Source organism: Mesocricetus auratus, unplaced genomic scaffold (genome assembly GCF_017639785.1).
Source record: "Mesocricetus auratus isolate SY011 unplaced genomic scaffold, BCM_Maur_2.0 Super-Scaffold_100010, whole genome shotgun sequence".
NCBI classification, from domain to species: domain Eukaryota; kingdom Metazoa; phylum Chordata; class Mammalia; order Rodentia; family Cricetidae; genus Mesocricetus; species Mesocricetus auratus.
In genome coordinates this window covers 83,108,100-83,133,726 of record NW_024429194.1, presented here as the reverse complement: position 1 = coordinate 83,133,726, position 25,627 = coordinate 83,108,100, and the positions used below count along the sequence as shown (strand labels likewise).

At 52.1% G+C, this 25,627-nt stretch overlaps 1 protein-coding gene across 1 annotated transcript in view; it reads left to right on the top strand.

Annotated features, from left to right (window-relative positions):
- Positions 1-21,036, top strand: part of Zc3h7b (zinc finger CCCH-type containing 7B) — a 55,637-nt gene extending 34,601 nt beyond the window's left edge. The window contains 17 exon segments of the mRNA XM_005067015.4: positions 525-581; positions 3,068-3,110; positions 3,421-3,614; positions 3,914-4,235; positions 4,995-5,053; positions 5,756-5,855; positions 6,239-6,400; positions 7,716-7,921; positions 9,342-9,442; positions 10,350-10,531; positions 12,559-12,644; positions 16,984-17,117; positions 17,229-17,334; positions 17,449-17,557; positions 17,761-17,894; positions 18,001-18,164; positions 18,462-21,036. Of these exon segments, the coding sequence (XP_005067072.1) occupies positions 525-581; positions 3,068-3,110; positions 3,421-3,614; positions 3,914-4,235; positions 4,995-5,053; positions 5,756-5,855; positions 6,239-6,400; positions 7,716-7,921; positions 9,342-9,442; positions 10,350-10,531; positions 12,559-12,644; positions 16,984-17,117; positions 17,229-17,334; positions 17,449-17,557; positions 17,761-17,894; positions 18,001-18,164; positions 18,462-18,726 (2,424 nt within the window). The 3' untranslated portion in view covers positions 18,727-21,036.
- The last annotated feature ends 4,591 nt before the right edge of the window (positions 21,037-25,627 follow it).

Below are 25,627 nucleotides of genomic sequence, written 5' to 3'. Positions count from 1 at the left end.
ACCTCCCTCCACGCCCTGGCCGACTCTAACCACCCCGGAGATGGCCCAAGTCGACACTGGCGTCCTTCTGTTTTGTGTCCTCAAACACTCCCCTCATGGTGCCTATCTGAATGTTAGTTCCTGTGGACTCCTTCACATCCACGTATTGTCACCTGCTGAGTGTCTGGAAACTGCATGTCACAGAACATACTGCTTAAGCTTTGCTGGCCTGACCTTGAACACGTTAGTGCATGTTTCCTCATCTGGAAGACAGATAATCACACCCATCTCAGGAGGCTCAAGGGAGGACTAAAATAAGAACATATGAGTTGACACCTGGCATGGTACCTGCCCAGGTCACAAAAAAAAGGCATAATGTGACCCTGGGAGCCACAGCAGGTGGCAGTCCTTTGGGTAGGGAATCTTGGGTGGCACTGAAGACCCCACAGCTGGTGTCAGGGTTCCTGGGTTGTCCTGGCTGGGTGGGAGGCATCACCTATTTCCACGATCCTGATCTCTGTCCGCCTCTCCCCAATCTCTGGCAGGAATTGGAGACATTTTCTTTGCTTAGTAATGGCACCCCGACTGGCGTGACAGATCAGGTAGGTGTGGCCCAGGACTGCAAGTGTTTCCCCAACTTCCTACCAGCCTGTCTCTCTTCATCCATTTCCAAGAGCTGTGGATTCACCCCAGGCAGTTAACCACAAAGACCCCCAACTCCTACCGTACCCTTCACCAACCTCTGTCTCCTCATCGGTACATCAGACCTCATCCATAAAGGTCAGGACTGGTCACAGTTATGGAGTCTATGAGGAGACCCAGCAGAGTGGAATCATGGAGAGGATAAGGCGAGGCCTACCTCAGTACAAGAAACACCCAGCGTTTACAAGGTGCTGGAGCTTAGAAAACAAGATGATGGAAGGCTGTGAGCTCATGGAGCAGGAGCCAAGACAGCCCTATTGGGAAGAGGTTTCACCTGGCTTGGGGAATAATTTCATCCAGGTAGAGAGGTATTCGCAAGCCAGGGAGCGGCCTGAAGTTAGGAGAGGAAGAGAGACACTCTAGACCACTGGTGTAGTTCCTCGGGGTTCAGGAGAGTCTGAGCTCATGCTGGGGGTCAGACTGTGAGAGCATCCTGTCTCTGAGGGCCACTCGGCCCCTTCCCCCTTCCCTCAGGGCTTTACTGCAAAGTGAATGTTACTAGTAGGGGTAACAAAGGGCGGGGAGAGAGAAGCCTGGATAGTTCGGGCAGCAGGAGGGCTGGGAGGTCTCTGTCCTGCAGGGCCTAGGCGAGAATGACAGCTGTCCGTAGGCCTTCATCCCGGGCCCACTAGCTGTCCCCTCAACTACTTTCTGTACAGCTCCTTGATCAGCACAGCAGCTTTGGTCTGTGCGGCTTCTCTGTGGTGCACAAACACCCCGGGGGCCATCAGTGCATGTATTCACTGTGTGACCTGTGGACAAGCTCGGGTGGGGCTAGGAGAGTGTCTGGCCCCGAGGAACGGACAGGGTCAGGGCAGACCTTGGTCAGGTAGCCCTCCTCTGACCCAAGAATGACAGCTGTGGATATCTCACAGAGTGCAAGCTAAACACAGTAGGTGAGGCGGGGTGCTGGATGCATTGTGCTGCAGTTACTGTGGCTGCTTGTAAAGGGAAGCCTCACTTAAGCGAGCCAGGTTCCAGAGCCGCATGAGTCCCAGTAAACACACAGGAGGCTATATTAATTATGAAGCTGTTGGCCTTGCTTGTTTCTTACTGGCTAGCTCTGACTTAAGTAATTACCCCATAATTGCTAATCTAAGTATTTCTCTTACCGGAGAGGTTTCCGGGCTTCCTACTCCCTGGCGTTATATCTTGACTCCCTGTGTTTCTCCTGTGTTCCTCCTACCCAGAGTCCTCCTGGATTCCTAGTCCCACCTATCTTGGTTCCCTATTGGCCAACAGTGCTTTATTGACATACACACAGGACTTCCCCCATCAGCTACTGACCTTAGGGTGGCTAACGCCGAGTGTCTGGGCCTTCTCCACACGAGCATGAAGGAGACAGGGCCATCCTGGGCCTCCCAGGGAGCTGCTCGATGGTGCAGGGAAAAGAGGGAGTGTATACAGGGTTGAGGAATGACTTGTGTCCCTGAAACAAGGCAGAGGGTTCACTGGGGACCAAGAAGGGAGGCTGATAACCTGAGTTCTCAAGCCAACCTCCTGACAGCACACGTTACACGTATGACAATACACAGACTCGCTTGTGTGGCAGGCCCTCCCTGCACTGTCTCTGTACAGTTCCCACCAGTGTGCCTCTATCCTTATTTTACAAACAAGGAAACAAGTCCAGATAGGGTGAGTGACTTGGCCAAACCAGGGACAAGCTCCAACTTTTCCCCCAGCCCAGAGGGTACTCTCAGAATCTGATGCCAACACGTGCAGCTGCAGAGTTCAGGTTCCCCTGGACCCTCTGAGGAGGAACTAGGCCTGTGGCCCATGGCTCTTCTGATTACTGTGAATCCTGTCCCATCTATGCAATGGGGATTGGATCCCATCCTGGGTAGCATTCTCCTTGGAGGGAGGGAAGCTTCCTGTGAGGCTGGGGACTGAGCCCAGGAGAGGGTACACCTTTGTCTTTGAATTAGAAACCATCTGTGATGTGGAGAGCGGTAAAATCCTTGTCTCCACTTTTAATTCCAGCACTCGGGAGACAAAGACAGGTAGATCTCTAAATCCAATTCCAGCCTTGTCTACATAGTGAATTTTAGGATAGCCAGAGCCATACAGTGAGACCCTGTCTCAAAAAAACAAAAACCAAAATAACCCAAAACCCTTCCCTTGCGATATGGATGGGACTCCGGGTAAGGAAACTGAGACCCTGTACTCCTTTCCGGGGCCACTGCTTCCCCGAAACACACCTACTAGACTAGCTCTATTCTGCACCTCTCCCAGCCCATGCCTGCTCAGACCCTGACTGAAAAGCCTGGCTACAAGTGTGGCAAGCGGCCATTCCTCGTTGAGTAGCCATCGACTTAGCAATGTGGAAATGCGCTGGGCCCTGTGGCCATTCCAACCTGCATTTTTCACCCGACCCTCCTCCCCACAGGGAACTTCTAACGGATTGGGATCCATAGACGACATCGAAACAGGTACCGTCTCAGCTTCATAGAGGGGGACACCTAAGGGGCTTCCTTGAGGCAGTTCCAGAGCCCTTGTGTGTCCTCTGTTCATGGGCTCCCAGGCTGTATCTAAAAGGGCACTGCTAGCCTGGGGGAAAGGCGACATGGATGGGTGTCTACGTGTAGCCAGGGCCACCAGGACCCCCAGGTCAGGCCACCAGGACCCCCAGGTCAGGCCACTGCCACCGGGGCAGGGAACAGAGAGAACAGGTTCCCGTGGAACTGGGCAAGGAAGGAAGGTGTCGGCTTAGTGACAGCAACACGCCCACCCCCTCCACAGACTGCTACGTGGACCTACGAGGCTCCCCGGCCCTGCTCCCCTCCACTCCCACAATGCCCCTGTTCCCTCATGTTCTGGACCTTTTGGCCCCCCTGGATGGCAGCAGCAGAATACTCCCCAGCGCCGAGGGCCTGGACGACTTCTCAGATGGGGATGTGTTTGGTCCAGAACTGGACACCCTCCTGGACTCTCTGGTGAGCCATGTTGCTGGCTTCTTGTTCTGTCCCTCTAAGCCCATCACTCACTTAGAACCCCATGGTCCCATGAGGAGGCAAGGGAAGGCCCCATCTTCACCTCACAGTTGGGGACGTAGACGGTCCAGCCAGAATCTTGAGATCAGATCCTAGGAGGGACTGAGCAGAGCCCCCACTTCCTCTCCATGAGCATTTAAGGCTAGGCTGTGGAGGAGTAACTGACTCCTGGAGTGCCCCGCCCCCACAGGGTAGGATGGTCATGTTCTCTTCTGACCCCTGGCTCTGTCCCCACTTTGCAGTCTCTGGTCCAGGGTGGCCTGTCTGGAAGTGGTATGCCTAGTGAGTTGCCTCAGCTGATCCCTGTGTTTCCTGGTGGGACCCCACTGTTGCCACCTGTGGTGGGTGGCTCCGTCCCTGTGTCCAGCCCACTGCCTCCTGCCTCCTTTGGCCTTGTCATGGACCCCTCCAGGAAGCTGGCTGCTTCTGTGCTGGATGCCCTTGACTCTCCAGGGCCCACGCTGGACCCCCTGGATCTGTTACCATACTCGGAGGCTCGGCTAGATGCCCTTGACAGCTTTGGGTCAGCCCGAGGCTCCCTGGACAAGCCTGATGCCTTCATAGGTGAGGCCTTGGTGGGTACACCCTCCCTCTGCTTGCTTGACAGTGCTGCTACAGCTCTGATCTCTGCAGCTCTGAGTCTCCAAAGCACATGCCCTTGTCCCCATCACAGTCCAGATCAGTACATACCATACTGTCTTATCCCTGCTATGCTCAGCACTGTTGCCGATTGAGTCTCGGGCTGGGTGTCTTTGCTCTAGATCATTCAGTAGAGCTGTGTTAGTGACTCCATCTGGTGCTCTGCCCAGCCCTCCAGAGCCCTGAACCTCCAGGCTCAGGTCCCATAAAGATGATCCTGATGCAAGGTCATGAGCTCCCCTAGCTCTTCTCTGGGCTGGGAGCCAGAGACAGGAAATTGACCAGGCCTTGGAGGTCAGGGATCGTCTAGGGTGTTCAAGGCAGAGGGACCCATGGGATGGCGGGGGGGGGGAGCCAGGGGTTTCTTCTGGAGGACTCCTGATGGCTCAGAGGCATAGGATCTGAATGCTGGAGGACCAGGGGCTGGCTAAGGGCCAGAGCAGGAGTCCTGAGGGTGAGCCATGGTCTCACTGTGAGCCAAGCTACATGTATGGACTTTTCCCCATAGGAAGCAGGAAGCCTCAGAAGGCATAAGCAAGGGTGGCCATGTTGGAACCTCTTTGCTCCAGGGCTGTGACCAAGAAAATAGGGCGGGCCTGAGGTAGAAATGTACAGGGGCATCCTAGAAAGGCCCCTTGCCCTTTGTGCGAGGGCACATGACCCCTGTGTCTTCTCCTTTCCTAGAAGAGACCAGCTCACAGGACCACCGTCCCCCAAGCAGTACTCAGAAGCCAGCCCCCTCCGTGAGTAACAAGTGGGGCTCCCAGACCAGGCCTCTTATTTACCCTGGATTAGGAGCCCCAGATTAGGGGTGAGGTCAGATGGACTAGCCCCAAGTGATCTCCTCAACCCCCTCTTCACTGCCTTCTTCGAGAGAGCACACATAGGGCATGCCTTACCCTCTTGCGTTAGAACGAAGCTCAGCAGCCATAAATGATGTCTCAGATCTCCAGGCTCAGCCTACTCCGGCTTCAGAAGAGCACTGGACCGCAAGGCAGCATCATGCATGCCACTTTGTGCTTAGATGCTAGCTGTGTGGTCCTAGAAAAATCACTGCCTCTCCCTGGGTCTACTTTTCCTGTCTTGATTTCTGGGACCCTGCAGGGAGAGCATGGGCAGAGCCCTTAAACAAGCCTACTGCCATTTCTCTATTTTCCTGTTAATCTTTAATCCAAGGAAACATTCTGGGGCCAAGATGGTTTCTACTGATTGTCCCCCATTAGCCCAGAGGCTTCTGAGGCTGGTCCTGGTGTTTGGGGCTCTTGTACCACAATACAAGGCCTGGGAAGATGTGGAAGAGGTTCCTAGTTGGCAGTTCTGATACTGGGTAGGACAGATTGGAGGGGGGAGGGGTTAAAAAACATAGCTGTTCCCACTGCGTTAGCTGGCCTTAGTGGCCCAGGTACCACTCAGGGCCCAAGATGACCATCATCCTCCCATTATAGCCGGAGCCCTCCATGCCCAACACCGCCTTGCTCATCAAGAACCCTCTGGCTGCCACCCATGAGTTCAAGCAGGCCTGCCAGCTATGCTACCCCAAAACAGGTAATCTCACATATGCAGCAGCACCCTCTGCCCTGGAGACGCTGGGAATCTCAGGAACGTGGGAGCCAGGAGCAGAAGTACCTGTGTATCGGTGGGAGATTCATGTAGGAAACTAAGGCCGTCCCCTCCAGGAAAGGAAGGGGTGGGCTCTGGTTAGGAGGAAGTACTGTCTTCACAAGTCTAGAGAAACACTGGGATGGGCAGACTCACCAGTAGGTCCAGGCGTGTCAGAGCAGTCATGTGGTGGGTTCCTTGGAGGGCTTCCCAAGTCCTCCCTCTCTGTAGCAAGAACATACCAGGGGAGATACAGTGGGAGATGCAGATACCTAGATGAGGGTGTGTGGGTTTTCTTGGTGTTGCATCCCTGTGTCCCCTGCCCGCAGGCCCCAGGGCTGGTGACTACACCTACCGTGAGGGCCTGGAGCACAAGTGTAAGAGGGATGTCCTTCTCGGCCGACTTCGGAGCTCTGAGGACCAGATCTGGAAGCGCATCCGGCCCCGGCCCACCAAAACCAGTTTTGTGGGCTCCTACTACCTGTGCAAAGGTGGGTGAACCAGAGGAGCTGGTGCCCAGCCAGGCCTAGCTCCTTCTAGGCCCACAGCAGAATGACCACAGGAGGAACGAGGGACCTCAGATAAAGCCCAAGTCCCACCTGATGGCCTTGTCCAAAGACAGAAATCACTCAGGATGCCCTTTGGAGCCAGGGCCATGTGGTGGTCTGTACCATCGCATGTGAGACTCCCACAGTCCCTAGACAGCCAGGTTCTTACCCTGCAGGATTCCAGAAGGAATGGGAACAGTCCACGGAAAACACACAGGAAAGGCTTGCAAATATCAGGTTGTTTTGTTTATTTTGGTTTTTCAAGCAGGGTTTCTCTGTGTAGCCCTGGCTGTCCTGGAACTCCATCTATAGACTAGGCTAGCCTCGAACTCACAGAGATCTGCCTGTCTTTGCCTCCCAAGTGCTAGGATTAAAGGTGTGCGCCACTACCTTCTGGCCTGCAGAAATCAATGTTTAAATGATCCCATTATTTTCTTGGTCCTCACTTTTGGCTCATAGAATTCTGGTCACCAACAAATAGTCCTGACTTGTTTTTTCAGTGTCCCTGAGCAGCCGTGAGATTGAGCACAGCTGCGCTGCAGCATTTTTGCACTCAGCACCAGACATCCGCACACGGCCCTTCAGCACCAGATGTCAGCATAACTGTAGATTCGAGAAACCGAGGGTTTGAGGGTTCAGCCCAGGCTCTGCCTTTGTGTTCTCGTCCAGCTCATGGCAGACACACACACACACACACACACACAGGGACGAGCACGCACATGCCTTCTAGACCATTCAATCTCCTCCCTGAAGCCCTGCCCATGGCTCCTGGGATGAAGGCCTGTGCACGCCCAAATCCACGCCCCCATTCTAACTATTCCTCAGACACACTTGCCCCGCCCCTACTCTGTGGCACAGGCTCCGCCCTTTGAGCCCGATAGTACAGGTCTTAGAAGTCATTCTCTGTACCTCTTCCCCAACCCTCTGCAGCTGGGGATGCAGCCCACTCCTTCCGATCCGTGGCCCGTGTTCCTGACCCTAATCATGGGGTTATTCACTTCTCTGGTGAATAATCCTAAAACCCCTCATCTGTATATAATGTGTGTATTCTACAGATCCCTTTGTACATTTATTTTGTCTTGCTTGACCTGCACAGATACTATGGGGGGTGGAGGTGCTGAGCAGAGAGGTACTGGCACCCAGTATTTGGAAAAGCGTCCTCCTGGGAGGTTCGCAGCCACCAGCGCTCTGTCCTGGTGGGTCACGGGGAGCTGCCTCCCCCACCTAGTAGAGCGTGAGACCTATTGTCTCTTTGCAGACATGATTAACAAACAAGACTGTAAGTACGGGGATAGCTGCACCTTCGCCTACCATCAGGAGGAGATCGACGTCTGGACAGAGGAGCGCAAGGGCACTCTCAACCGGGACCTGCTCTTCGACCCTCTAGGGGGTGTCAAGCGTGGCAGCCTCACCATTGCCAAGCTCCTCAAGGAACACCAGGGCATCTTCACCTTCCTGTGTGAGGTACCCACCTGCTCAACCATTTCATCAGGCCCCCGTAGCCCCAGACACACTCAAAGCCGGGCTGTGCCCCTGCGATGGCCTTTGTGGGAGTTGTTGGCCCTGGAGCCTGTGGGTGTGGTGAGGTCTGGCCTAAAAGCACTAGAGCCAGAGTCTGTCAGAAAGTTAGGCCCTAGGGATCCTGTTAGAACCCAGAGGCGGGAAGAAACAGTGACCACCCATCTGTTCTTCCCTGGGAACCCAGAATGTGCCAGGATCTAGATCTTTGTCCGTACTCCTGGGCAGCTCCAGCACACAGACACTGTGCTCATTTCCTAGTGATGCTGGGGTTGGAGGTGAGCTGGAACCTGAGGGACATATGGCCAGGGCAACCTGGGCGCCAAGCCCCAGAACCGAGGCCCACCTCCCAGGACCAGCCACCACTGACAATATTTAGGGTCATGCCTCCTGTGGCCAGGTGGGTATGAATTTAGCCTAGGTTAGCTGTCTAGAGCAAGGTGTCCATGCCTCCTGTGGCCAGGTGGGTATGAATTTAGCCTAGGTTAGCTGTCTAGAGCAAGGTGTCCATGCCTCCTGTGGCCAGGTGGGTATGAATTTAGCCTAGGTTAGCTATCTAGAGCAAGGTGTCCATGGCCTGACTTTCCGCATCTCCCTCTGCATGTCTTCCAGTCTGGCTGTGCCGCTGTGCAGCCTGCCAGTGAGCCAGCTATACCGTTCCTCCCAGACTCCTCCATTTCTTTTCCTAGGCCGGCTGTGATCCCAGTGCTTCCATTGAGCTTTTCAAGTGCTCGGGGGGGGGTTGGGAGTGGGGGTATTGAGACAAGGTCTCACTCTTTAGCCCTGGCTGGCCTGGAATTTGCTATGTAGACTCACAGAGATCCACCCGTCCCTACTTTCGAGCACTGGGATTAAAGGTGTGTACCACCATGATTGCCAGCCTTTCAAAGTCTAGAGAGTACACTTGGCTCTGTAGCTCGTTGAAGGTGGAGACCGTGTCAGGTTCATCTCTGAGAAGTAGGGGCATGGAAGGAGGGGTGTGGTGGGGCCCAGTCCTCCCTGTCTGCTGGCCTGTAGAGCAGATAAACCTGGGAAATATAACTCCTGAACTCATTTCTTATAATCGTTCTGTGACCTGCATAATAAACCCTCGGGATAAAGCAGGTTAGTTATTCACAGTTTACAGTTGAGGAAACTGAGGCTCGAGGGCCTGGAGTAACTCCTGCCCCAGGCACTGGAGCTGTGTGATCAGAGAGATGGAGAGACCCAGGACATCTGTGAGACATGAGGGTCTTCCACACTCCCCCTGCCCAGAGCAGGGCTTACAGGAACCAGTTGTCCTTCCCACAAGGCCACAGGGGGTTCTGGCCCATCCCCTCTCCAAGTGGCCTTGTGAAGGTCCCAGCCCATCCCCCTCCCTGGACAGATCTGTTTCGACAGTAAGCCCCGGATCATCAGCAAAGGCACCAAGGACTCTCCATCTGTGTGCTCCAACCTGGCTGCCAAGCACAGCTTCTACAATAACAAGTGAGTCTTGCAGCTGGGCCGTGGACCACACAAGGCTGGGGAGGTTCCTTGATGGATAAGAAAAGGCTGGGTCTAAAGGGATAGAGAGAGAATGGCGACATATCCCCTCATAAAGAGCAGGAACCACATTTGTTGAACACTTACTGTCTTCTAATCGTCGTCTTGGGTATTTAATGGTCTTGGCAGCCCTTTGGGGAGGGAGTACTGCTTCCCTTGTACAGAAAAGAAAGCAGAGACCTGGGAACAGCTTGTCAGCAGGGAGCTGTGGCCCACTGATTCTTTTTTTTTTAACTCCAGTCAGCACCTTCCCTTGTCATGGATTCAGTGTCAAATAGGATGGGAGGAACTGGGTGGGAGGACTCCTTTGCCTTTGCTCTTTCAGCTCCCTGTTCTGCTCTACCATTGGTGATGGAGTCAGGCCCTGGAGTTCTGCAGTCCTGGGTTTATATCCCAGTCTGGCCAGGGCTGGTTGTAGGTTGGAGCACTGGCCCCTGAAACTTTGGGTTTCCTCTTCCTTGGCAGTGAAAATGCCCCCATCTTGTTGGGTTTCATGGGAGACCATTGAGCTTCACCACCCAGAGAAAGTGCCTCAATATCTTCCTGGGTGTAAGACCAGGAGGGACAGCGTCCCTTCTATTAGTGGGCACTGCCTTCTCCCAACCTAGTGATAGGTGGGGTCTGACACCTCTGTTGTGTTGCAAGCTGAGCTGGCCCCAGAGGACTGTGCTGGGACTGAGGTTTTTAGTGTAGGATCCCCTTACCTCCTGTGCTGCCCACACTCTGAGATGGGCCTGTTGGGCAGGAGATGCCCAGGGGAAGGCTCTGAGATTTGCTGGGCACTGCAAAGGTGCAGGGCAGAGGTTGGCAGTGGCGGAGTCAGCATCGTGCACGTCCCGTTGCCCACCAGGTGCCTGGTGCACATCGTCCGCTCCACCTCTCTCAAGTACTCCAAGATCCGCCAGTTCCAAGAGCACTTCCAGTTTGACGTGTGCCGCCATGAGGTGCGCTATGGTTGCCTGCGAGAGGACAGCTGCCACTTCGCCCACAGTTTCATTGAGCTCAAGGTCTGGCTGCTGCAGCAGTATTCAGGTGAGGGGCAGGCAGGGCAGGTGAAGTAGGCTTGGGATCGGCTGGGAGTGCACAGGCCAGCGCCTGAAGGTACAGGACCTCAGTGAGTTTAGAAGCAGGTGGCTCCTGGGAGCTTCCTGGAGGAGCTGGTAACCCTGGACATCACAGAGGAGACGGAATTCTGCTCACAGGGTGCTGTGGGGTCTCTCCCTGTCTAGACCCTGCCTAGGGACATGCCAAGATAGAGATGGGAAAGTAAGAACGAGTGAGGTCAGAACCCGGTAGATTATCCCCAAGTTAAAGCCGTGAATGGAGGTGGAATAGAGTTAAGACTCGAGGTCATCAGGGGTCCCAGTGTGTGAGAATCTCTTGGCCATAAATAGAAATATAGTCACATGCTGCACTGATATTTTAGTCAGTCGTGGGTCAAAGGACAGTAGTTCCATAATATTATAATGAGACTGAAGTATGCAGTGAATTATAATGAATGAACATTGTTGCTTATTTGTGGATTTGCTATACTATATCTTTTTTTTTTTTTTTTTTTTTTTTTTTTTTTGGTTTTTCGAGACAGGGTTTCTCTGTGGCTTTGGAGGCTGTCCTGGAACTGGCTCTGTAGGCCAGGCTGGTCTCGAACTCACAGAGATCCTCCTGCCTCTGCCTCCCAAGTGCTGGGATTAAAGGCGTGCGCCACCAACGCCCGGCGCTATACTATATCTTTATTGTTAGAGTGTATTCCTAGTGGAAATAAAAACAAATTAAAATGCTGACTGTGCACTCACAAGATAAAGATGCATGCCACCGAGTGTGACCGGGTGCAATCCCCAGGACCCACACAGTAGAAAAAAGAAAACCAACTCCTGCAAACTGTCCTCCGACGTCCACACAGCTGCCGGCACCACATACACACAAAATAAAAAGACATAGTAAGACGGTTGCCTTTAAAAGCCTGCCCTGTGATGCTGGCGCAGCCTCATCCTGTCTGCACCATCTCAAAATACCGTGCATCTCAGAACAAAAGTCCATCGTTAACATGACACGCGGCTGCAGTTGGCAATACTCTAAATCTGCCGTGCAATGCTGGGGGGGCGGTTAGGGGAAATGGAATTTCAGAATCTGATCAACGGTTTCTAGACCATGCTAGCTGCTTGGTGGAGAACAGAGGAACTAGGGCATAAGTGTAGATACCAGGGAGGATGGAGCTCACACCAGGTGCTGGTAGTAGAGGTGGCAGAAGTGGTCAGATTCTGGGTGTGCTCTGAGGTGGAGCCAGCGAGATTCTTTGTTGGACCAGATGTGAAGTATCAAACAAAGTTATAGCAAGGTCAGTGCTGAAATCATGGTGCCAGGGAGAATAGGGTTCCATATTCTGAGAAGAGGGGGTATGCAGGAGGAACATGTTTGGAGGGCTAATATCAGGGTTCTGTGTGGGATGTAGGTTCCAAACTGCTTCTTGGATTTCAAGTAGGGATGTGGCAGCTGTAAGTCCAAAGGGAGATGTGGGCTGTGGATTTGCATTGGGGGTTACCAGCAAGAATCTGATGTCCAGTGTGGTACGTGGCCCTGGTAAGCAGTGAATGGAGAGTGCCCGCATAATGATCCGACAGATGATTGGAGGAGCTGAAGGGAGGGCAGGCGTCAGGAAGGCCTGAGGTGGACCTGGAGGGCAAGTAAGGGTCTGATTGGTACTCCGGATGGGGCCATCATGGGGGACATTTGGGAACATTTGCCCTTTGGGGACTGACAGTGAAAAGCCACGTACCTTGTACCTTGGTAAGCAGGATTCTACTGGAGCCCCCAGTGAAAAAGGCAGGGGCTTTGTGATGAGCCAAGCAGCTGGATGTAGGACTGGGACACTGGCTTGCGAGTCAGGGAGCTTTCTTCCTATGATACAGATGAACAAACAGAGAAGATGAGTTTTCCCCTGGATCCGAGTCTTACATGGCCGGGACTGGGCCAGGGGACTTTCCTTGAGCTTCATCCCAGCATCCCAAGAGTGCTGTGTCTCCTCCTCTGCCAAGCCCCATGTTTTCTTCCACCCTCCACAGGAATGACCCACGAAGACATCGTCCAGGAATCCAAGAAATACTGGCAACAGATGGAAGCCCATGCAGGGAAGGCCAGCAGCAGCTTGGTGAGGCCCTGGGATTAGCATGGGGCTGAGGGTGGGCACCACAGGAGCCGTCTGCTTCTTTTACTGTGACATGTGGTCCAGCAAGATGCACTCTTTCCTGTATTCCTAGAGTTCATATTTTACTACTTGCTTTGTTATCAGTGTGTGTGTCTGTGTGTGCACGTGTGTATCATTTTCCTATGTGCAGGTATGTATTTGCATATACACATATACATTTATATACATAAATATACACAGTTTTGGGGGGTTCTGTTTTGAACCATTTAGAATAAGTGGAAATAGTTATCCTCTTACCTATGACCACTTTTAAAAGGGTATTCTAAGCCGGGCGTTGGTGGCGCACGCCTTTAATCCCAGCACTTGGGAGGCAGAGGAAGCCAGATCTCTGTGAGTTCAAGGCCAGCCTGGTCTACAAAGCAAGTTCCAAGACAGCCAGAGCTGTTACACAGAGAAACCCTGTCTCGAGGGGTGGAGTGGTATTCTGGTGCTGTAATTAGTAACGACTTCCTGGATCAGTAGGGCATGGTGGCTAATGCCTATCATCTCAGGACTTGGAAGGTGAGGTGGGAGAATTAGGAATTGAAGGCTAGCCTCAGATAATTGGTGAGTTTGAAGCTTGCTTGGGCTATATGAGAGACTACCTAGCCTGCCACCCTGCCCCTCAGAAAAGCCTCCAGGAGATGCCTTGTGTCGCTGTGGCCGTCTTTGTAAGCTCAGAGCGGTACCCACTGATTGTGTCATCCCTTGTCTCCTGGTCTTTGCTGGGAGTCATGCCCTGGGAGCCATGCCCTGGGAGCCATGCCCTGGGAGCCATGCCCTGGGAGCCATGCCCTGGGAGCCATGCTCGGGACTTTCACTTGGAGGTCTGCCAGGCCCGTCACAGTCCCGGATGTGTGCCCTGTGTTTCCCCACCTGTGCAGTTCCCACCATCCAGTCCCCCAGATTCTTCATCGTAGAGCCCTGGCCACAGTCTCTGGCAGATGATGGCCCCGCGTCAGCAAGTTGAGGGGCTCGCTCATGTCTCCCGGCTGTTGTCAGCCTGAGCTTCAAACTCCTCCTTATGGGGCCGGGCTGGAGTGGGTGTTGGGGGAGGAGCTATTGGCCCCAACCCCGCCCCTTCTATCTTTCTCTCTGGTCTCTTCCCCTTCAACCTGGACTGTAGGGTTTCTGGAGGTGAGATAAAAAAGCCTGCATTCCTCAGGACCTTGTGAAGCCCAGTTCCCCTCTACCAAAAGGAGTCATTTCCTTACCTCTGGCTGAAGGGCCATTTGGCTACCTGTGGTGCCTATAAGCATATCAAAGCCCATGCTGGCCTCCAGCCTCCCTCAATATCACAAGTACCTGTCACTCATTCAAAGTCCATGCTAGTCCTTCTCACCTCCTCCTCTCCCCTAGACTCCTCCTCCAAGCTGTTCGTTCTCCTTATGACACCCCCCCCGCCCGTCTCTTCCTATTTCCCACTCTCTCCCCCTTTCTCATTTTTATTTCTTTGAGTTGGGGACCCAATTGCCTCAGCCTTTCAAGTGTGGAGATTATAGATAGGCAGTACTAATGGGCATATAAACTAACATGTTTGTTGTTTTGAGAAAGATTCTCACTGTGTAGCCCAATATTTTCTGGGACTGACTTTAACCCATGCAAAGGTCTTCACTTGTAGCCATCTTAACCTGTGGTAACCCTCCTGCCTTAGCTTCCTAAATGATGGGGTTACCAGCGTAAGCTGCCATACCTGGCTATAAATTAAACATTTACTAATAATAGGTCATAGAGAAATTCCTTTTAAAATGATTTTTATTTTATATATATATAATTTTGTTGTTTATTAAAGTGAAAGAAAACATTAATGAGATGGATGTCCTTGTTTAATTTTACATAAAGAACTGAATATTAGCTGAAGAGTTAAAACTGCAGGATGTAGAGACAGCGCTCCTTGGAATCCATCAGTATTTTGTTTTTATAGTTGTCGATGGTGAGAACATCATTGTGCATATATGTGCAGTACAAAGTGGCAGGAGTGTGTTTAGAGCCATGTCAGAATTGTTGGAAATTCAGTACTAACTCACACCAAAATTCATTCAATAATTTTATTTTTATTTTATTTATTTATTTATTTATTTATTTATTTATTTATTTATTTTTGGTTTTTCGAGACAGGGTTTCTCTGTGGCTTTGGAGGCTGTCCTGGAACTTGCTCTGTAGACCAGGCTGGCCTCGAACTCACAGAGATCTGCCTGCCTCTGCCTCCCGAGTGCTGGGATTAAAGGCGTGCGCCACCAACGCCCGGCCATTCAATAATTTTAAAAAATCTCAAATGACTCAGCCATTAAGAGTGCTGGCTGCACCACGTGGATCTCTGAGTTTGAGGCCAGCCTGGGTAACAGAGCCAGTTCTAGAACAACACAAGAGAAACTCTGTGTCAATAAACAATAGCAGCAAAATAGAATGCTTGCTGCTGCTTTGGCAAAAAACACAGGTTTGGTTACCAATTCCCGCATCAGGCAGCTCACAGTTGCTTGTAACAACAGTTCCAGGCTCTCTAGTGCCCTCTGGCCTCCATGGGCACCTGTGTTATGCACATGAAATAAAACTCCCAAAGGCATGCACACTTACACACTCATACACACACATACATTAACACACATACATACGCACACTTATACACACACACACATTCACACATGCATACACACACACACAAAACTTTTAAAAGTGAAGCTAAAGCCAGACATGGTAGTTGGTACATGCCTTTAATCCCAGCACTCAGGAGTCAGAGGCAGGAGGTTCTCTGTGAGTTTGATGACCGCCTGGCCTACAGAGTGAGTTTCATGACAGGCTCCAAAGCAACAGAGAAACCCTGTCTGGGGGTGGGGATGGGGGAATGAAGTTCAAGTGAGCATCTCAACAATAGTTTTAAAATTCTCTCTCTCTCTCTCTCTCTCTCTCTCTCTCTCTCTCTCTCTCTCTCTCTCTCTCTCTCTCTATCTATCTATCTCTGTCTCTCATTGCTTTGATGATGAGACACGATAACCAAAAGCAACTTGGAGAGGAAAAGGTTTATTTGGCTTACATGTCCTGAATCACAGTCCACTGGGGAAAGCCAAGGCAGGAACCCAAGCAGGGTAGGAACCTGGAGGCAGGAGCTGATGCAGAGGCCATGGAGGGGCGCTGCTTACTGACTTGTTCCTCATGGCCTGCTCAGTCTGCTTTTTTTTTTTTTTTTTGGTTTTTCGAGACAGGGTTTCTCTGTGGCTTTAGAGCCTGTCCTGGAACTAGCTCTTGTAGACCAGGCTGGCCTCGAACTCACAGAAATCCACCTGCCTCTGCCTCCCAAGTGCTGCGATTAAAGGCGTGCGCCACCGACCCTTGGCTACAGTCCAGTCTTATGGAGGCATTTTCTCAGCTGACGTTCCTTCCTCTCAGATGACTATAGCTGTGTCAAGTCGTCATAGAACTAGCCAGCACAGCCTCAAACTCAGAGTTCCATATGCCTCCACTGCCCCAGTGCTGGGGGTCTGCCACCATGCCTGCACGTGCCACCACAGCAAGTTCCAGAGCAGCCAGTGTTACCTAGGGAGACCCTGCCTATACATAAATAAACCAATCTTTAAATGTCATGCCCAAAGTCTCTCGTCCCCCTCCCCTCTAGAAGTAACTCTAGAGGACCCAATTATGGGTCTCTGGTGGAATATACTGAGACCATAGTACCATTATCTATACTGTGTTGCCCATTTGATTGGTCTCTCTCTTGATGGGGTGATATGCTGCCCATTTCTGATTGGCTCCTCCCCATGGGCTAAGGTCAGGGGAAGGTCGGGGCAGTCATGCACCTCGCTAACCGGAAGAGGCTGTCTCCTGTTCGGGTCTTTGTGTTATGGCTGCAGTTCTATTGAGGCCTGGGTCTCTCATAAAAAGAGAAGCTATTCTATGCAGTGGTTGCATAAATCAGGCTCTAAAAGAAGCAAAAGTCAGTGAGGACCAGCTGGAGAGTGCAGAAAGACTACCCCGCTCAGGAGCCCTACACAGAAGTCAGAGGGCCAGCAGCTAAGAAGGCATGTCCTGTCAGCAGAACTGGACAGTACACTAGCCCATTTAAGACTTAGTGATCCAAGCTAGCCATTGGTGGTGCATGCCTTTAATCCCAGCATTCTGGAGGGAGAGGCAGGTGGATCTCTGTGAGTTCGAGGCCAGCCTGGTCTACAGAGCGAGTTCCAGGACAGCCCCAAAGCAACAGAGAAACCCTGTCTTGAAAAGAAAAATAGACTTAGTGATCCTAGGGTTCCCAGAGGCCCAAGGCCTGGTGGCTCTAGCTTCACCAACCCACTCCCTCATCTTCCCATAGGGTGCTCCAAGGACACATGGGCCCAGCACCTTTGACTTGCAGATGAAGTTTGTGTGTGGTCAGTGCTGGAGGAACGGGCAGGTGGTGGAGCCAGACAAGGACCTCAAGTACTGCAGTGCCAAGGCCCGGCATTGGTGAGCAGGCACAGGGCAAGATGGGGCACCCTGAGGGGGGAGACCAAAACTCAGGAGACCCTGAGGGTTCCTCTGTGATTCTCCACAATGTCTGCTACCTTTGACCTACAGCTGGACCAAGGAGAGGCGGGTCCTTCTGGTGATGTCCAAAGCCAAGAGGAAATGGGTGTCGGTGAGGCCACTGCCATCCATTCGAAACTTTCCACAGCAATACGATGTGAGCACTTGTGGGGTGCATGATACGAGAGGTTGTAGGCTGGGAAGGCTTCTAACTGGCCACCACAACGACAAGGCTGGAAGGACTCAGTAGGCTTTCCTTTGCCACCCACAGCTCTGCATCCATGCCCAGAATGGCCGCAAGTGTCAGTATGTGGGGAACTGCTCCTTCGCACACAGCCCTGAGGAGAGGGACATGTGGACCTTCATGAAGGAGAACAAGAGTGAGTGGCAGACTTGTCCTGCATCCCCTCACTGCTAAAACCCTCTGAATACCTGCTGGGGCCTTCCCCAAACTCAGCAGGCGCTGCCCGACTCTCCGCTTTCTGTGAGTGAGTGGTCCCTCAGGCCAGGCTGTACAGCCGCAGGGGTAATGGGTGGAGTGCTTGGGGAAGCCCCCTCACCAGGCCCTCTGTCCCTCGCCCAGTCTTGGATATGCAGCAGACCTATGACATGTGGCTGAAGAAACACAACCCAGGGAAGCCAGGAGAAGGGACACCCATCAGCTCTCGGGAAGGGGAGAAGCAGATCCAGATGCCCACAGACTACGCCGACATCATGGTAAGCCCTGCCTGTGTGCTGGGCCAGGGCCAGTTGGGAGGGCAGCCTGGAGGGGCTGAGTGGGGCAGAGGTGTCGACGTTGGCACCCACAAAACTGTGCTCCCAGATGGGCTACCACTGCTGGCTCTGCGGGAAGAACAGCAACAGCAAGAAGCAGTGGCAGCAGCATATCCAGTCGGAGAAGCACAAGGAGAAGGTCTTCACCTCCGACAGCGACGCCAGTGGCTGGGCCTACCGTTTCCCTATGGGCGAGTTCCGACTCTGTGACAGGTGCTGAGGGCGGCGTGACGGGACAGTGGGGGGGGGCAGGTGGAAGGTGGTCCGGGGACTGGGATGTCGTGATGGGTCTTGGATATGAGTGCAGTGCCGGGGTAGGCAGGGTGGAGGGGTGGGTTCAGACCTATCTCCCCTCCTTCACAGCATGGATCAGCATCGAGTGGGTGCTACTGGGTCAGGGGTTCCCTGAGCTGGGACCAGAGCTGTCTGGGGAGGGGCACATCTTAGGAAGGTTGAGTGACCTCAAGTGGAAGGTGTAGAGCTCAGAAAGTGAGCCCTCTGCCCCAACAGGCTCCAGAAGGGCAAGGCCTGCCCCGACGGAGACAAGTGCCACTGTGCCCACGGACAAGAGGAACTCAACGAGTGGCTGGACCGGCGTGAGGTGCTGAGGCAAAGGCTGGCCAAGGCCCGCAAGGACATGCTTCTGTGTCCAAGGGATGACGACTTCGGCAAATACAATTTCCTGCTGCAAGAGGACGGGGACACCACTGCTGCCACCCCAGAAGCCCCCGTTGCTGCAACTGCTGCTGCTGCCACCACCACCACTGGAGAGTAGGGCCAGATCTCGGCTGTGGGCAAAGTCCTGGGGTCGGGGGTGGGTTGGGGACAGAAAGCCTGACAGAATGGCCAGGGCAGGTTAGCTGGGGGCAGGGGACCACCCCACAGGCACTCTCCAGTCCCCTGGGTCCCTGTCCATCCTTTCCACCCCCCAACACCCCAGGTGTGTGTATGCAGGTCATGTACTGTAGCCCCAAGTTGTCCCAGGGTCCCTGTCCTGTCAAAATGGGGACAGCCCCTCCCCAAGTATAGCTCTCCTGGTTGGAGAGGGAGGGGCCTGGCTGACCTCTCCAGCTTCCACCCACAGCTTTAACTTGTCTGCTCCTAAAGGGCTGGGGAGCCTGGGGTCCCACTTGAATCTGCAGCAGGAGTGTCCTTCCCTTTCTACCTCCCTGTGTCCCTTTCCCTGGGGCAGATCAAGACACAGCAGAGGGCGGGCAGCCCTGATTAGCTTAAAATATAGTGAGATGGAGTTGGAGACACTATACTGGTCACTTACTACCTGGGGCCTCAGTTTTCTGCTCTGTGAAATGGGCAAGGGTGAAGGCAGGTGATATCTGAAGCTAGACCAAGGACTCTAGGTGCTTCTAACAGTCATCCCATACCCAGCCATCTTTGTGAACCACTATTGTAGACGCAGCCCAAACCCTATTGTGCAGAAAGGAAAACTGAGGTCTAGCAGGAGTGATTTGCCCAGGGTCTCTAGCCTCAGTTTGCTGCAGATCTGGAATGTAAACACTGGCCAAAAGACCCCGCCCACTAGCAGCTGCCGCCTCTGGGCTCCTGAGCCCCATGCAGCATACCTGGGAACTAGGGAAGGGCTGCTGAGATAAGAACTGGTCTTATTAGCAACCTCTGGGGGATGCTGCTGGGGTAAGGGGCAGAACTTAAAATCCCAAGAGCTATCACAGAGAGGTGGCAGAGAGCTCAGGTTCTGCACAAGGTACAAAGCATGGAGAGAGTCCAGGTGTTATTAAGAGCTGGGAGGTGACCTGGGATCCATGGGTCACTATGGGTCATAGCCTCTCTTTCCTGGAGACCTACTGTAGTCTTCTCCAAAAGACCCAACTATACTATTATGCCTATCTACCCAGCCCTACCCTATTCCTCACCCTGAAGCTGCCTAGGACCCTAGCTAACCCCCAGCTCATGCCCTACCTACAAAGGTCTCTTCCATCATCTAAAGTGTGTGTACACCCTTCATCCCACTCCCCATGAGTAGACACAGCCTCCCCTGGCTCCCTAAGACATTCCAGAATGCCCCACACCATTGGCATAAGAAGTGGGGCACCCCCAGAAGGAACCAGAAAGTAAGACTAGCTAGGAGGGAGATGGAATGAGCAGACACTCTTATCTTTCCTGCAGCCAGGGTTGCTAGTGCTTGATGGCATAGTGATAGGTACCTGGGCACAAAGGACCCGTTCCTTGTGCTGCCGCTGCCCAACCTCCCAGTAACCATGGCATGCACCTTTTCCTCTCCCTGCCCCTTGCCCTGCCCTCAGCTGGCCAGCACTGCGGAGTTTGGGTGCTGGCAGTGTGGCTGGAGGGGAGACCACATCCAAGGTGGGGACCGTGGCCGTGAATGTCAATGATACATGTTCTCCTGACCTGTGGTGTTGCAGTCTGTCGTCACCAGCCTTGTTTTTAGTGTGTATATATGTTGCCCCTGTGATGCATATATACACAGGTATTAAATATATCGCTCTATATAATATTATATATGTGTGTGGTATCCAAGGGATCTCTTCTGATGAGGGCTAAAGATAAAGAATTTGGCAAAAAATGCAGACATCCCTGTGAGTTTTGGGTACTGATGAGGTCATCTAGCTATTTAGGGGACTGAGACTGGAGCCGTGGCTCAGAGGTGATTTGGGCAGAAAAGGCAGGGTGGCCCAAGCCGGGCCATCCCCTGGCTGCTCGTTTCCCACACATCCGTGTCTAGAGGGGAGGACCAGTGTGCTCAGGGAAAGGACTTGATTAGTGTTTGTTTCCCACCAGAGAGGGATGAATCCAGACCTGGGCTCCCTTGCATTCTAGACCCACCCACCCACTCACCCCCAAGGAAGAGAAGAAAAAAGACAGCAAACCATCTTAAATGAGACAGCAGACACGGAGTGGGGCAGTGGAGGGGTGCTGCATTTCTCAGCTGGGCAGTAGTCAATCTAATGGACCTTTTAAATGTCTGTGTTAAAATTTAAGAATACCACACTTTAATATTAAATATAATAAGGTCTAGTATCTTGATAATAATGTAGATGTTTTAATAACAATTTTTGTCCTTCTTAAAATAAAACAAGAGAGAAACTTGCTTCTTTTAGCCTTTGTTCCAGAAAACATGTGTGCACTTTGACTCTTGTCCCCCAGGTGTCGCTGCTGTTCCTCACCACCTACTGCATGTACTCGGGGCCAGGGCTGCCCAGGACTCCTGGGACAGAACTGGTCCCAGCTGGCTGTGCCTGGGGCAGACATTCCATTCCAAGGGGTGAGGGGCAGTGTCCCTGTGTACACAAGGAGACCCAGCTGACCCACCTTGTTAGCAGGGACAAGCTGTGCTCTGTACAAGGGGTCCTAGGAGCCACCCTTTGCTGGCTTTCCTGCAGTCTGCCTGCTCACAGCCCTCCTTGTGGGAGGGGCTGCCCGTGCCTCTAGCTCTTAGCATCATGTGCCACTCTGGATTCTGTGCCCTTTTTGGGTGCGGCCTGCCCAGGAAGGTGAGGGGTCATGTCATGCTTTACAATGGGATCCAGACTGCAGCCCTGATCCTCTGGGTCCAAGGAAGACAAAGACCCAAGGTTATACAGGAAAGTTCCACCACCTTTTTTTAAACTCTCTGAGAGGGAGTATTACTGTGTAGCAGTGGATGATCCCAGCCTTGAACATTGTCCCTGCCTCTGCTTTCCTGAATTCTGGGATTATAGGCCTGGGCTACCACACCCAACAGTTTCCTTGTGCTCAGTCTAAAATGAGTGCTCATGAGGCAGTCTCACTATAGAGCCCTAGCTGGTCTGGAGTTATTTTTCTTCTCTCAAGACGGGCTTTTTCTTTGTAGCCCTGGATATCCTAGAACTCACTTTGTAGCAGGCTGGTCTCGAACTCAGAGATCCACCTGCCTCTGCCTCCCCAAATGCCAGGTGGAAGTCACCACTTGCCTCCAAGCAGATATAGCTGTTGCCAGAGAAAAATGTCTTATTAGTGAACCGAGGATAAATACAGTTGGGGAAAAATGAGGGGTAAAGTACAGAGATGGAGTCAGGACATTGACTAAAAACTTAACAGAACTAGACATCTACAGAGGGCTTTGGACCTCTAAATCCAGAAACCCTGCACGTGTGGACAATCCAAGCCCCTGTCCACAGCCCTTTCAAATGTCTCCAGGTACACGTTCAGCTGGACTTCCTCCCTACTGCTGCTGTCCTCAGCCACCCTGGCCCAGCAGTATGCTGGTCACTGGTGACACTGCCAGCTGAACCCCTTGAGGACAAGGTAAGGGTGTCAGTGTGGACTTTGAGCAACATAACAATTTTCTAGAGTTCAGGCCTCATTAGGTCTGTTGTTTGGCTTCGAACTGTTTGCAAGATCTAGTCTGATGTCACAGACATGGTGCATTAATCTGTCTTCTGCTGAGTAACAGGGTGCCCAGGACCAGACCATTTGTGAAGAATGGAAGCTTTTTGGCCCACAGCTCTGAGGGCCAGAAGTTCTAGAAGCATGGCGGGTCAGCAGCATCTGGTGAGAGCCCCTTGCAGAGTCTACATGGCAAAGGGGGCAGTACAAGCTTTCTAGTGCAAATCCATCCTCTCTTTGGTTTTTAAAGATAGGGTCTCTCTATGTAACCCTGGCCATCTTGGGACTTGTTGTAGAGACAGGCTGTCAGGCTTGGCAGCAGGTGCCTTTTCCCCAAGCCAGATTCCGGCTATAGTCATGAACTTTTGATCCTCCTCCTGTGGCCTCGTGATTAAAGGTGCACATCATCCCCACGTTGGCTTCTATCTCCATGTTAGGCCAATTCTGCACTAAACAGCCTGAGTCAGCCCACCGTATTCTCACCTCAGAGGACAGAGTGAAGGGGCACTGGCCAGGGCTCCTGCTGGCAAAAAGACCAGGAGGGGAGGGTTCCCTTTGTACTCACCAGACAGCCTCTGATGACTGAAACATACAGCCATTCAAAACAAAAAGTGATTGAACTTTTGTTTTGTTTTTTCAAGACAGGGTTTCTCTGTTGCTTTAGAGGCTGTCCTGGAACTAGCTCTTGTAGACCAGGTTGGTCTCGAACTCGCAGAGATCTGCCTCCCGAGTGCTGGGATTAAAGGTGTGCTCCACAACGCCTGGCTGTGATGGAACTTTTTTTTTTTTTTCCGAGACAGGGTTTCTTTGTGGCTTTGGAGGCTGTCCTGGAACTCGCTTGGTAGTCCAGGCTGGTCTCGAACTCACAGAGATCCGCCTGCCTCTGCCTCCCGAGTGCTAAGATTAAAGGCGTGTGCCACCAACGCCCGGCTGTGATGGAACTTTTATAAGTATGTATTTGCAGAAAGAAACATTGGAAAGTTAAAAAAGAAATTTAGTTTATTATGAGAAGAATGGGGCCGGGGAGAAGGGTCAGGGACAGAAATGATGCTGCTGAAATGTGACTTATGGGGTCTGGAGAGGGGGCTAACCTTGGCTGTCTACTCGACTACATCTGGGATCAACTGAAAGGCAAGCAGCTGGGCACAACAGGGAGAGATTTTATTGGCTGCCTCCTTTGAGTGGCAAGACCCACCTGAACTCTGGGCCACATCTTCTGGTGGCTTTTTGTCTGCTTGCCCTTACTTGTGCTGACAAGTTCATCTACCCTGTGGCTGTGAGGCCTCCCTGCTTAGTGTTAGAACCCACTTCTCCCAGATTCCAAGGCAGACTGGAGACCACAGATCTGTAGAAACCCTTCAGGATTCCAGCATCAGATTGGAACCGCTGAGATACACACGGACTGAGGCTTCTATACAAAAATTAAAAGCAGGGTAGACCAGATGGCTCAGCAGGTTAAGGCACTTACAGCTAAACCAGACAACCTCAGTCCAGTCTCTTTCTATAACATAGCAGAAGGAGAGAGCCAGATCACAAGTTGTCTTCTAACCTCTACATGTGCACCATGGTGTGTGAGTGCCCCCCCCATAGATAGATAGACAGACAGACACAGACAGACAGACAGACAGACAGACAGACAGACAGACAGACAGACTAACGTGATTAGAAGAAGCCAGGCACAGCGAGGCATACCTGTAATCCCAGCACTCAGGAGGCCACAGGAGGAGGATCAAAAGTTCAAGACTATAGCTAGTGATCTGGCTTGGGGTAAAGGTACCTTGCTGCCAAGCTTGACAACCTGAGTTCCATTTCTGGGACTCACAAGGTGGAAGGAGAGAGCAAATGTACAAACTGTTCTCTGACCTACACATACATGCCATTGTGTGCAGCTACACATAAGCAATATAAATAAATGAATGTAATAATAAAAAATTAGGGCGATGGTGGTGCACACCTTTAATTCCTATACTTGGGAGGCAAAGGAAGGTGGATCTCTGAGTTTGAGACCAACTTGGTCTACAAATAGAGTTCCAGGACAGTCAGAGATGTCTTTAAAAACCAAAGTAAAAAAGTTTTTTTTTTAACGTGTATGTGTGATTTTCCTGCATGTGCACCATGTGTGTTTCTGGTGCCTGCAAGGGACCAGGAGAGAGAGTTGGATCACCAAGAAGGGTAATTAGGGGCTAGGTGTTGGTGGCACACACCTTTAATCCCAGCACTCAGGAGGCAGAGGCAAGCAGATCTCTGTGAGTTCGAGACCAGCCTGGTCTACCGAGCGAGTTCCAAGACAGGCTCCAAAACAATACAGAGAAACCCTGTCTCGAAAACCCAAAAAAAAAGGGTAATTAGGATGGTTATGAGCTACTATATAGGTGTTGAGAACCAAACCTGGGTCTTCTTGCAAGAACAAGAAGTGCTTTAACTGTTGAGCCAACTCTCTAGCCCCCATTTAAAAACAAACAAACAAAAAGCCAGGCAGTGGTGGCGCATGCTTTTAATCCCAGCACTCAGGAGGCAGAGGCAGGTGGATCTCTGAATTCAAGGTCAGCCTGGTCTACAAAGCAAGTTCCAGGACAGCCAGGACTACACAGAGAAACCCTGTCTTGAAAAACAGACAAACAGAAAAAATGGGTTTGAGAGATAGCTCAGTAGTTAAGAGCACTGGCTGCTCTTCCAGAGGTACTGGGTTCAGTTCTCAGCACCCACACTGGGCAGCTCACAACTGTAACTCCAGCTCCAGGGGATCTGATGCCTCTGGCCTGCTTCGGCAGTTGCAGTCACATGAATATACCCACAAACAGACATACACATACCTACAAACAATTAAAAATAATAAAAATGAATATTAAAAAAGGGGGGACTGGGCTGGAGGGATGGCTCAGCGGTTAAGAGCACTGGCTGCCTGTCTCAAGAAACCAAAAAAAAAAAAAAAAAAAAAAAAAAGAGCACTGGCTGCTCTTCCGGAGGTCCTGAGTTCAATTCCCAGCATCCACATGGTACCTCACAACCATCTGCATTGAAGTCTGGTGCCCTCTTCTGGCCTGAAGGGATACATGTAGGCAGAATACTGTATACATCTCTAAAGGGGGGGGCAACTGTAAGGTGAGGGGAAGAGAGAGGATCTATGGAACTGTGAAGGAATTGAAGTGGGGTAAAGTGCTTGCCCAGCATGCACGAAGCCCTCAGCTCCATCCCTGGTCCTGGAAGAAAAACAAAAAAGGAAGCCGGCCAACCCTGGTGGTACTAGCCTAATCCTATCTGCTTGAGAGGCTGAGACAGAGATCACAAGTTCAGTGCCTGCCCCGGTTACAGAGTGAGTTGGGGAGGGTCACTCG